The sequence below is a fragment of the Chrysemys picta genome, chromosome 3 (assembly GCF_011386835.1).
Source record: "Chrysemys picta bellii isolate R12L10 chromosome 3, ASM1138683v2, whole genome shotgun sequence".
Lineage (NCBI taxonomy): Eukaryota > Metazoa > Chordata > Testudines > Emydidae > Chrysemys > Chrysemys picta.
This window is the reverse complement of record NC_088793.1, coordinates 149892830-149906705: the sequence shown is the minus strand read 5'-3', so window position 1 is coordinate 149906705 and position 13876 is coordinate 149892830. Positions and strand designations below refer to the sequence as shown.

General features: G+C 43.2%; 1 protein-coding gene across 1 annotated transcript in view; it reads right to left on the bottom strand.

Moving 5' to 3' along the window:
* DNAH8 (dynein axonemal heavy chain 8) overlaps positions 1-13876 on the bottom strand; it is a 595636-nt gene that overhangs the window by 233772 nt on the left and 347988 nt on the right. Inside the window, exon 45 of the mRNA XM_065589982.1 lies at positions 10117-10295. Coding sequence (XP_065446054.1) covers positions 10117-10295 — 179 coding nt within the window. The remainder of the gene's footprint in view (positions 1-10116; positions 10296-13876) is intronic.

The window sequence follows — 13876 nt, the reverse complement described above, 5'->3', positions numbered from 1 at the left end:
GGGTCACACTTTCAAGCTTTCCTCTGCAACCATGAAGTCTAGAAACTTTTACTACTTTTTTTTTAAGTTAAAGCTAAGATTCTTATGTAATCACTTGTCTCCAGCACCTGGGACTTTAAACAGAACACAATCACAAGACTCATGCTAAAATTGTGAGAACAAAAAGGTGGACTATGTAATCAGGATTACTGGTATGTAATCTATCTTTCTAAAATCACTCAGTCACACTTTCTGCATCTTTTTTCAGATCAGAACTTCAGAAACTGAAAAGTACCTTTTTACAGCTACATGGCTTCTCTTTTCCTCAGTATCTACTAGTATTCCTGTCCTCTTACTTTCCCTTTCTGTAAGCACAGCTCCCAGATTTCAGACTTTCACCATGAATAACTTCATATAGATTTGTAAATGTAATTTTTTTAAATTGTATGTTATCTATTTATGGATTTTGTATGGCTGCCTATCACTGCAATATCTAAGTATCTTCCACATTAAATTAATACCAATATTGAAATTCCTAGTGGACTTCCTGGAATCTGACTCTTTTCTTTTGGGGGTAAAATCTCTACTTTGGCTATAGCATTTTCATTTTATTGTTTGGTTTATCTGTTTGTTTCAGGGTGTTGGGTGTTTTTTTCCTGTGGGCAGAGTGTTTGGTTAGATGAGGGTGTCAATCTTGTGAATGTCATTCTTGCTAGAGTAGAAATGGCTTTTGGAAGAGGAAAATTTTGCAGTATTTCCTAAAGCTGGCAAGACTTTAGATTCACCTAATCTCCTGTGGAAGTTCATTCCACATCCAGATCCCCTCAGCCAAGAATGCTTTCTCTCCAGCTGTCACACACTTCCTCCTGGCCTTTGCTATTGTACTTAAAAAAAACCTAATCTCTCTCTCTACAATATTCATGGAGTTCCAAAAAGGCAGTATCTTGACACTTTTCTATTAAACGACAAGAATCTGACTAGCATCCTAATTATGAAGCTTTTAAAACAAAATTAGTATAGGAAGGGCTGGTAGCACCACCTATTATTAATGTTGCGGATACTATAAAGACCCAGGTTTCAGAGTAGCAGCCGTGTTAGTCTGTATCCGCAAAAAGAACAGGAGTACTTGTGGCACCTTAGAGACTAACAAATTTATTTGAGCATAAGCTTTCGTGGGCTACAGCCTACTTCATCGGATGCATGTAGTGGAAAATACAGCAGTAAGATATATATATATATATATACACACAGAGAACATGAAACAATGGGTGTTACTATACACACTATAAGGAGCGGGTAAGTGTAGCCAAGGCCTTTGTGTAATGGCCCATCCACTCCCAGTCTTTGTTCAAACCTAATTCAATGGTGTCCAATTTGCAAATTAATTCCAATTCAGCAGTCTCTCGTTGGAGTCTGTTTTTGAAGTTTTTTTGTTGTAATATTGCAACTTTTAGGTCTGTAATCGAGTGGCCAGGGAGATTGAAGTGTTCTCCAACTGGTTTTTGAATGTTATAATAAGTCTGATTTGTGTCCATTTATTCCTTTACGTAGAGACTGTTTGGTTTGGCCAATGTACATGGCAGAGGGGCATTGCTGGCACATGATGGCATATATCACATTGATAGATGTGCAGGTGAACGAGCCCCTGACAGTGTGGCTGATGTGATTAGGTCCTATGATGGTATCCCCTGAATAGATATGTGGACAGAGTTGGCAACGGGCTTTGTTGCAAGGATAGGTTCCTCGATTAGTGTTTTTGTTGTGTGGTTGCTGGTGAGTATTTGCTTCAGGTTTGGGGGCTGTCTGTAAGCAAGGACTGGCCTGTCTCCCAAGATTTGTGAGAGTGATGGATCATCCTTCAGGATAGGTTGTAGATCCTTGATGATGCGCTGGAGAGGTTTTAGTTGGGGGCTGAAGGTGATGGCTAGTGGTGTTCTGTTACTTTCTTTGTTGGGCCTGTCCTGTAGTAGGTGACTTCTGGGTACTCTTCTGACTCTGTCAATTTGTTTTTTCACTTCAGCAGGTGGGTATTGTAGTTGTAAGAACGCTTGATAGAGATCTTGTAGGTGTTTGTCTCTGTCTGAGGGGTTGGAGCAAATGTGATTGTATCATAGAGCTTGGCTGTAGACAATGGATCGAGTGGTGTGGTCTGGATGAAAGCTGGAAGTATAGCGGTCAGTAGGTTTCTGGTATAGGGTGGTGTTTATGTAGCCATCGTTTATTAGTACTGTAGTGTCCAGGAAGTGGATCTCTTGTGTGGACTGGTCCAGGCTGAGGTTGATGATGGGGTGGAAATTGTTGAAATCATGATGGAATTCCTCATGGTCCAGATGATGAAGATGTCATCAATGTAGGGCAAGTAGAGTAGGGGCATTAGGGGACGAGAGCTGAGGAAGCGTTGTTCTAAGTCAGCCATAAAAATGTTGGCATACTGTGGGGCCATGCGGCCACCCATAGCAGTGCCGCTGATTTGAAGGTACACATTGTCCCCAAATGTGAAATAGTTATGGTTGAGGACAAACTTACAAAGTTCAGTCACCAAGTTTGCCGTGACATTATTGGGGATACTGTTCCTGATGGCTTGTAGTCCATCTTTGTGTGGAATGTTGGTGTAGAGGGCTTCTATATCCATAGTGGCTAGGATGGTGTTTTCAGGAAGATCACTAATGGATTGTAGTTTCCTCAGGAAGTCAGTGGTGTCTCGAAGAAAGCTAGGAGTGCCGGTAACGTAGGGCCTGAGGAGGGAGTCTACATAGCCAGACAATCCTGATGTCAGGGTGCCAATGCCTGAGATGATGGGGTGTAAAGACGCAGTTGTTAGTTGCTTACAACTTTGCCACACCTTAGTTGTTTGGGCTGAAATTTTCCAGGCTGGGTGTCTGCCTCAAGTTGACTATTTAAGAAGATTTCAGCCATTTCCAAGAAAAAGGTTAAAGGAAAAGCAATGGTTACTCACCTTTTCATAAGTGTTGTTCTTTGAGATGTATTGCATATGTTCATTACACTGTACATATGTGCAGGGATGTGCAGGAGAGTTTTCCCTAGCAATACCTGCAGAGCGGCCAACCCTGTGCCCTGGCATCCCACATCCTCCGAGTCGAAAGGATAAAGGGTGGAGCTGACTAGCCCATCCTTCAGTACCTTTATACCAGAATCTTAGAAATTAGATTCCAATGCATTGGGGAAGGAGGGTGGGTTGGGTAATGGAACACATCTCGAAGAACAGTAGTCACAAAAAGTAACTCTTCTCTTCAAGTGATTGTATATGTCTCTTACCCTGTAGGGGACACCTAAACGGTTTTCATTGGAGTGGGGACTAGGAGTATCATTGGAAGAGGGACTGCAGGACCACTCAGCCCACATTCACATCTTCCCTTGATGCATCAATAATTAGACAGCATCTAGCTCATATGTGGTCTGAGGACCATGTCTCTGCTCTGCAGATGTCCACGATATGGATCTTTCCCCACGAACACTGAGGAGGTGGAACGTGCTCTAGATGAATGCTCTAACACAGAGGTCCCCAAACTGGGGGGCATGCTCCCCAAGGGGGTGCCGAGGAATGTTCAGGGAGCTCAGCTGGGGCCCAGGCTAGCACCCATGGAGGGTGGGAGCGCCACCCAGCTTCACTCCTGGCCCCGGCTGCTGACTCCACACCCGGGCTCTGCTCCTGTCCCCCAGCTGTGGCCCAAGTCTTGGCCCCCTTAACTATGTCCACATCCCCCCCTCCCGGCCCCAGCTTGTGGGGAAAGGGGGCACAGACAGGGATGGGGGGCACGAGGTAAAAGGTTTGGGGACCACTGTTCTAACAGCTTCTTAAGAGCACAATACCCTTGGCAGCAGAGCATATGACAACACAGCTGGTGATCCATTTGGCGACAAGATGGCTTCTCATTCATTCTGCACAAAGTAAAAAAAGTTTAGAAGAGAACTGGAAGATCTTTGGTTTATTCAAGTAATAAGCCAGGGCCCGGCAAACATCCAAAGTGTGGTGCTTCTGTTCATCTTTGTGAGCATGTGGCTTTGAAAAGATTACAGATAAGTACATTGACTGATTGAGATGGAAATCAGATGCTACTTTGGAAAGAAACTTAGGATGTGGGCTAAGCCACACCTTGTCCTTGTAAAAAAAATGGTAAATGGAGGATTCATTGCCAGGGTACACTGTTCCCCCACTCTCCTTGTAGTGGAGATGGCTATTAAAAAGGCCACCTTTGCTGAGAGGTGTAACAACAAGCAGGAGGCTAAAGGCTCAAAAAGAGGTCCCATAAGAGTTGACAGTACTAAATTCAAATTCCACAGTGGAATAGGCTCTCTCATGGTGGGAGCAACCTCTCTAGAGCTTTTAGGAAGCTGATAGTTATAGGGTTAGAGATATAGTCCTGCCCTCAATTTCAGCATTGCATGCCTGTATTGCGATCGGATGCACCTTGATGGAGCTGACTGCCAGACCTTTAAGGTGTAATAAATAATCCAAAATCTTTTGAATTGTAGATTGTGTAGGAGACACACCATGACTAATTGCCCAGTTAGAAGAAACTTCCAATTACTAAGGTAAGTAGATCTCTTGGATGGTTTCCTGCTATTGAGCAGGACATTCTGAACTGCTATTGAACAGTGCACCTCCTCTGGGTTTAATTGCTGAGGAAGTAGGCCATGAGCTACACCGACTGAGGATTCAGGTGCAACACCTGCCCATGATTCTAGAATATCAGATTTTTTATTAGAAGTAGGTTCTTGAAGGAATGGCTTGTGTAGATCGGAGTACCACAACGTCCTTGGCCAATATGAAACAATTAGGATAATTTTGCCTTGTTCTTGTTTCAGCTTGACAATAACCCTGGGGATAAGAGGCACTGGTGGCTACAAGTGGCCCGAGACTTGTCCAATGAAAAAAGGGATGCATCTGAGATGGACTCGGGGCTGTGACCTATACTTGAACAGAATCAGGAACAGTTCCAGTTCTGGAGAGTTGTAAGCAAATCAACTGTAGAGACAACCCCTACTTGAAAAACTGATCTTAGAGTAGCCAGCTGGAGAGACCATTTGTGATCCAAATTGAATGACTTGTTCAGGCAGTCTGCTAGGGCATTCTGGACTCCCAGCAGGTGAGATGCTTTGAGGGTTAGTAAATTCCATATGCAGAAATCCTCAGCTTGATTGCCTCCTGAGACAAGCTGCCTGATATGGCACCCTCCTGTTTGTACACATAAAAACACTACTGTGGTATTGTCAGTGAGCACCTGGATGATTGATTTGATTCTGTCCTGTATGTGTGGAAGAAACTGACACACTCTGGATATTGCATGTAACTCAAGAACATTTATGTGTAATTGGACCTCGTGAGAGACCACAAGCCATGACCCTTTAGATTGCCCAAATGCACTCCCCACATCGTGGCAGAAGCACCCATCATCTGATCATAGAGGGGAGAGTGGTGAGAATGGACTCTCCTACATGCCATGATTCATCCACCAACCTTTTGCCTGGAATAAACACTAGCTTGTCCAGATGGTGCATATGAGGGCAGTAATTGACCTGGGCTGTGTGTGCAAGCCTCTGAGATGCAGTCTGGAATAGGGGAGGGGGAGGTCACAAGTCCATGCTACCATAGGTCCTAGGAGCTGAGGAGTTCCTTACTGAGCTTTGGGGACTGCTTCTGAATGGCACACAGGGGTCTCAAAGAAGAAACAACCTGGGTTGGAGCTGAAACCCCCAGGACTGCCCCAATAAATTCTATTCTCTGGAGAGCTTTGAGGATCAATGTCTCTTGTTCACTTCCAGGCCTAGGGATTGGAACAGAGAGAGCATGCAATAGATACTTCCTTCCACTTGTTGACAGGAATGACCCCACACTAACCAGTCATCCAGTTTGGACATCCCAATGGTGGAGGCAAGCTGCTACCACCACCATGAATCTAGTGAAAGTCCTCAATGCAGATGATAGTCCAAATGGTAGAACTGTGAACTGCAAGTGATCTCTTCCTATTATGCACCTTAGGAATATTCTGTGGCCTGGGTAGATTGCCATGTGGAAATATGCATCTCACAAATCAAGGTCAGCATACCAATCACTTGGCTCTGATGAAGGGATAATAGCTACAAGGGAAACCACAAGGAACCTCAGATTCTTGATGTATTTGTTCAAGTTCTGAAGGTCTAGAAGTGGCCCGAGACTTGTTTTGTTTTGGATATAGGAAGTAGTGGGAGTAGAAACCCCTTTCCTGGTACTGAGGGGTCAATTCCCAAAGAATGAAGAGTTTGCACTTGTCTTAGTACAGACTTGGATATGGGTCCCTGAAAAGGGACAGGGAAGGGGGGCCAAGGAGGGGAAAGAAAGGAACTTCAGGGTATATCCACATTCCACTGTTCTTAGCAGCCACTTGTTTGAGGTGATGGACTCCTACACACATAGGAAGTAGGAGAAACAGAGATTGGATCTGACAAGTAGGCTATCCTTGACAGAGGAGTCAAACAGGCTCCTTTGAGGCCTGCAGCTGTCTGAATGAAAATGACCACAGAGGTAGATGGAGTAGGCCTTCTTCTAAGTTGTCTGTGTTTGTACCTGAACTGGTCCAGGTGTCTGGGTAGGTAATACTGCTGTTTCAGCTGAAACTGATGCTGAAACATAGTGCTTTCCCAGGCTGGCATATAAAGACCAGTGACTTTTGTACAGCCCTGGAGACTTTCAGTGTGTGTACTTCCTCGTCGGGCTTAAAGAAAAATAAAGCACAGCCTTCAAAGAGGAGGTCTTCAAGAGTCTGCTGCAACTCTACAGGAATCTCCAGCAACTGAAGCCACTACAAATGGTGCATGTTATGGCTGTCACCATGACCCTTGCAGCTAAGTCTGAAGCATCAAGGAAAGTCTGAAGAGCAGCTTGGAAGATCAAACGACTCTCCATCAGAAGGAACTGAAACTTGTTCCTGCAGTCCTCAGGTAGCTTGTTTAGGAATCTGAATATAATAGCCACATTTTAATAGTCATATCAGGATAAGAAAGTCTGATAGGTAGCTATATGCAGATGTACCACTGCAATTGAATAATACCTTTTATCAAAAAAATACATATAATTTTTGTGTGTCCTTTTCTTTGAGGGCAGCTTTTGCTCTACCTTGGCAGTGGGCTTTTATTTACTACCTACCATTATCAGAGAGCCTGGCAAGGAAGTGTTGATAGAAGTGTCCATATGTCTGGGACAGAACTTGGCACTTATGTTCTATGCACTTTGCCACAAGCATGACTGATGAAGGGGTTTGCCGTTGGGACATAATGAGCTGCATTATAGCCTTACTTACAGGAAGGGCATCTTTCCCTGATATAGCTGGGGTGTAAAATGTCCATGAGATTATGAGGACTCTGCTCCAAGAGCTCCATCTGGATACCAAGTGATGTAGCCATCCTTTCCAGGAGCTTTGGGTACAGCTTAATGTCATCCGGTACCAGACAAGACATAGGGGGAAACATAGGAACCCACTTCAGACTCCAACGAGGATCAGAATGCTCCAAAGGCAAGGGTGGTGTGGTACTAGAAGGTGCCATCAGAGATCAGGACAGTGATATATGGCAGGACTGAGATACCAGGGGCAACATCAGGGGCTTCCTAGCTATTGGTACCATGCACTGAGGCAAAGCAGAACCTGTAGTCTGGGTGAAGTCATAGAGGCAACTGAGGACCTCTGGTCACAGTTACTATAACAGACCCCAATGTCAGTGCTGATGTCTACACTGCATGTGACAGCCCCGACAAGGGTTAGTTTGGATGAGCAGTGAAGTGGTACCAAGAGGAAGAGCAGATCTTTTGCAGCTACATAGGGCTCTGGCATGGTCAGTACCAATAATGTCCACTGCCCTACCAACAACACTGATGGTGGATCCACTGTTGCCACTGATGAAGTAGACAGTCTTGATCATCCTGGAATGGGTACAGAAGTCAAAGGCCATGCTCTATGAGAGCCAGTATGGGGCAGTACCAGGGAGTGGCAAGCCAAAAGGTATGCTCTGCCTTTGGTATTGGAGTGGCTAATCTCTGGGCAGAAAAATCCCACACTGAGGACTCTAAGATGAAGCAGTCATTTTTTTTTGGCTTTGGAGGTCAAGAGTGGTCTGAGCATTTATGCTTTTTAGAGAACTGCCCTAGGAAAGAGTATAAAGTGGTTACTTGCCTGTATTACAACAGTTGTTCTTTGAAATGTGGTTCATTCATGTATTCCACACAGGAATGTGTGCACACCCAGCAAGCTGGAGCCAGAGAGCTTTCTGTTACAGTACCCATCAAGGTGGCACAGGCACTCTGCACCTTCCCATGGCCCTTTCTAAGGCTATATAAGTGCGGTGCCATCCCAACCTTCCCCTCTCCCCTTCCACTCTCAGTTCCTTTACATTGGAAATGTGTCTGAAAACGCCAGTGCAGAGGGGACATAGGGCAGGTAGTGGAATACACATGTGAACCATAATTCGAAGTACTGTTACAATAGAGCTAAGTAATCATATTTTCTTCTTAGAGTGGTTGAGGGGTGCAGCTACAGAAAATACACAAACAATGGGACCAAGGAGCTGAGCAGATGCATATGAAGGTACATATATCACAGAATATCAGGGTTGGAAGGGACCTCAGGAGGTCATCTAGTCCAACCCCCTGCTCAAAGCAGGACCAACCCCCAACTAAATCATCCCAGCCAGGGCTTTGTCAAGCCGGGCTTTAAAAACCTCTAATGATGGAGATTCCACCACGTCCCTAGGTAACCCATTCCAGTGCTTCACCACCCTCCTAGTAAAAAAGTTTTTCCTAATATCCAACCTAAACTTCCCCCAACTTGAGACCATTACTCCTTGTTCTGTCATCTGCTACCACTGAGAACAGTCTAGATCCATCCTCTTTGGAACCCCCTTTCAGGTAGTTGAAAGCAGCTATCAAATCCCCCCTCATTCTTCTCTTCTGCAGACTAAATAATCCCAGTTCCCTCAGCCTCTCCTCATTTGTCATGTGCTCCAGCCCCCTAATCATTTTTGTTGCCCTCCGCTGCCTTCCAGTCAATGATCAAAGTATGGGTAGATGGCACTCGGGATTAACTGCTCAGGGGGCTAGTGGGAAGGGATTGGAAGATTAACATGTACAGATACTTCGGCTTGGCTGTGACTTCATCTTTTCACTGCAGTTATCTCAGGTCACCAATAACTGGGACAAGCTAACTTTTGATCATGTAATTAAAGAGTACATTATAATGCGTACTCAAGGAGCTGAACCCAGGCAATTCTGGAATTTCTTAACTTTGATTTCTTGACTTTGCAACTCTGATAATGTTCTTTTAACTTTGTGTGTAATACATCTATTATTGAAAAAGACTAAATGAGTGTACCTCAGGAAAGCATATTTGTATGGATAGGCATTAATATTTAAAATGACTAAGAAAGTGAAAATGAGAATACAAGCATAAGATTGATTCTATAGCCTGACAATTAGAGCAGTCACCCAGGATGTGGCACACCCAGGATCCAATCCCCCTGCTCCAATTATTCTTATCTTATTTACCCACAATGCAACAGCTCCAACAGGAGAGACTGAAGGACTCCCTACATTAGACTTATAGCCCAATGGTTAGAGCAGTCACCTGACAGGTGGTAGATCCTGGTTCAAATCCCTTCTCTCTCTCAGATGGAGAGGGGACTTTCGCACCTCCCAAGTGAGTACCCTAACTACAGGGCTAAAAGTTATGAGGGAGGTCCTGCCCCTCCAGCTATTTTGTGTAAGCTCATCTATTGGGGCCTGATCCAGTAGGCAGGCTCTGAACACATCTATCGGATCTGGCCCCTCAGAAGAGTTAGGTTGCTGAATGCCCATCTTCCCCTCGTTTGTGAATCACTCCGGGGCTTAGGCAGGAGATAGAATTTGGATGCCCACAGGTAGGCAGCAATGCCTATACTCAGAGGCAGTCGCAGGTTAGTAGTGAACTTCTACTCATTTTCAAAAGTGATTTAGGCTCTTAGGCACTTAGGAGTCCTCCTACTTGCTCCTAAGTCACTATTGAAAATGGGGGTTAAGTGCCTGTGAAAATTTTATTCTATGTGGATATTATGATTTAATAAAAAAGTAATTTGTTCTTTGTTTCTCAGTACATGCAACATGGAAAATCTTACCTTTGAAAATCCTACCCAAGCCTCTGAAGTCCATTTGATCAGAACAGTTAAATACTACTACATATTTTCCCAGAGCCTTTCCCATGTCTTTTGTAGTTTCTGTTTTACCAGTTCCAGCTGGTCCTGCTGGAGCTCCTCCCATGTTCATTCCCAAAGCCTGAGCTAAGGTTATATAGCATCTGTAAATGTTAATTCAAATTTATAATTAACTACAGATGAAAGTGAGAAATAAAACCTACATGCATATAATAAAGCAATATTAGCCCCCTCAACATGCCAGCCAGCATATCTGAGCCAACACAATTCAGGGGGTATTGTAATTTGTGGCTAGTACAGGACAACAGTAAATTATTATCCTCCTACCCTTCCCCCACCTCCAGGAAAAGGGGGAGCAGGGAGGGAATTGAGCCTCAGAGATATTTCTCTGAGACACAATGCCTCCTGGGGCAACTGCAGTTAAAGACACAATCCAACCTTTCTTTAATAAAAGGCTAACTTGTGACCCTGCTTTGCTTGGCCAAGCTGGACCATCTGGGAGAGTAAGGAGGCCACCCAACCCCCACTGCTTGATTTACCCAGACTTGGGTCTGTTGTAGAGCACAGCCCCTGTTCTCTGGATATTCATCCCAGTGAGACAATGGATGGGAAAGGGTGGAGAGAGACAGAGTGAACAAAGCCTTAGGTCAGAATAGGTGTCCATACCAATGAAATAAATAAGATGCATCTTTTCAAGGGCTGCAGTAATTTACTCAGAGGTCAGGAATGACTGTGCCTCTGAGTCACAATTCCTTTGTAAAGCTACTCCTACGGAGGAGCAGTTAAGTATAAGTCATCCTTGCTCAGGGCCAAGTCTAAAGATGTAATCTAACCCCAAGTGAGCAGGATTCCACGAAGTATAAATGAATTCTAGGGTTGTGATAAAGAAAATATAGGACATCTGAACAATTAAAGGACAAAAGTAGGTTACTGGACTGTTAGCCCATGAGCCAGACAACTTTTTGGTACCATCTGGGTGGGCAAATTCCCATTTTTTAATATATTATTTCATACATATTACAAAAATATGTGGTGGACCATTCTGCATGGTAGCTTAAAAGGTGGAGGTAGGCCTATTTCCATGAATACATCTTCACCCAATTTTGGGTAATTACTTTTTTTACATTACAATAATGAATACTATGAAAAAATGTCTTATTTGCATAACCATTAACATGGCAACTACCAAATACATAATAATGGAGGTCATGCCTCACATGAAAAATTATTTGATTCTACACCGATTTCTAAACTTAAAATCAATTTTTGGTAGTTTTTGTATATAATAAGGTACTGTGACCTACGATTTACATATTTTTTCCTGTGTTTGCTTCAGATTTGACAGTGATGCTATTGTGATTACTGAATGAACAATCGAATCTGATTCAGAGGTTCCCAAAAAGCATTCACGAACTGAGTAAAAGATCTAAAAACATGTGTGTGATATGTTATGTGGAGGCTTCTTTCACAGAACTGACCAAACCAAGAGACATGGAATCATGGAAGAATCTTTTAAGAGACAAGATCCAAAAATGTGCCACCATTATTCACTATAAAGACACCAATGAAGCAACAAACATTTTACCACCTAAACTGCAGAAAGATATTTACACACAAGAAAACTCTGCAACAGCATGAAAAATAGGCAAAATGATCCACCTGTAGTGAAGAAGTTGGTCATAAATCATGCAAATCAATAAGGGGAATGGGAGCATCATCCACCACAATATAAGAAAAAGTCTGTATATTTTATGACAAAAGTAATCATTTATGTGAAAGAGACCAAGTCCTGAGAGCCACCATTGCAAGCAGTAGATCTCAGGTCAAATAGGAATGTATAGAAAAGAGCAGAAGAAAAGAGAAGATGGACAGAAAGATATTGGCTGTTACATAAAGGGAGATGGTAGCAGCAGACGCACACAAATCAGAGATCTTGTTAGAGCCTACACAAGACCATCAGAAAAGCAGAAGTTTTGTCAAGGTGAAGATGACGACAGTATATACTTTATGAAAGAAAAAAATGTACGACAGTGCAAATAACTAAATAGCCTAATTTGTTCTCAAAGCCTCATCTTGTATCAGTGGTGAACATGCCAGAGAAATTGGTGGCCAATATGAGCTCTCTGGGTGTTAAAAAAAAAATCAAGTCACAAACATTTGGAGAACACTGGAAGCAGAATTCAGTCGTAGCCTGGAGATATCAGATAATGGCAAACTTATGGCGATACCAGAAAACCTATCTAAGGCAATGTTAGTCAATGAGAATCCAAGAATGGCCTCTGAACTGGATTCACTTTTGTCAGAAGACTGATAAAGTTTCAAAGCAATGGGCCGATCATGCAGTTAAATGTGAAAGAATCCAAGATTGATCAACCATGGTATCTACAGCCAGAGGGGCTTGATAATTATTACACCCCAATGCCAAAAATCTCTCATGGACTTCCTGCATGTGTTAACAGGGGACACAAAAGAGAGTACACCAGCCTCATGAATTCAAAGATTCATACAGTCTTCCTCTCCCCCCTCCCCAAGATTATATATATGACATTAGTGGAGGTTTGCAGAAACCTCCAAAGCACTTCACTACCCACGTTAACAGGATATCCTCCACAAGCAATATGGAGTTGTTTCAGGCACTCAACCAACAAGATCATGGATATCTTATAGGCAGCTGGAGGAAATGGACACTGACCTCTGTCTGCAGAAGCTGGCTAATGAGGAGGAATCAGGTGGGTCAATACCATCCAACATTCTGCCTTGCATCTCTACAACTTTGACATATGATAACAGCAACAGACTTGAGACACACTCAGTGATGCAGGGACATCAAAGATTAAATGGTATTGCAGTGCAGCCTCAGATATGAACTACTGGACAAGCCAAGAAGCCTCCACATGCAGAGAAAGTCAAAAACCACAGCATCACTCCTCCACCAGTACTGCTTACTCTTTATAATGCTGGTAACTGAGTTGGCCCTTCTGGATGGAATCAGTGGAGGTACACTATGAAGAGGCCATTCACAATGCTCAAGTTAAGAATGAAGTATGGTCTCTACTCAGGCAAACAGATGTAAATAACCAATCAGCTCCTGGATTGAGTTCAACATCCAAGCATGCCACAAGATCAGTATGACTCAGGACAAGGGTGGGTATTTGCCGATCATGAATGCACCACCAATGGAGATGTCCACAGCCTAAAAAAATCCTTAATCAGACTCTGAAAATATTTGGAAAAAACTCAATTTATGTCTTACAAAGTATGTGTCTTTGACCACGCATTGTATGCAGAAATATTGTGGAAGAATGACAAAAAATTATAATATTCCAATCCATAATTATCAGAATGGGAGCATTTCATAAAATATGCAATATGATGTCAATCATTGGGAAAAGATTCCAATGATCTTGGAGTCCAGTATTAATGCTGAAAGTTCCATCGGAGTGTACTGCAGGGACACAATCACCACTGAGCTGAGATTAGTCAGGAAGGGCTTTTATACCTGGATGGTGGACCACCATCTGATTGATTTACAAAGCCTCAACGACACAAACTAGATGGAGAAGCTATATGGCAACATAAACCTGTTGAATGATGTCCTCAACCATTCATCCTGTGTTTGGATTTCAGCTTTTTAACATGTACCTGAACCATTTGAGTAATGAAAACAGGGACTTATCAGCATTCTGGATTAATTAAACTGTTATGGTTGTTGTGGTTCCTGGCC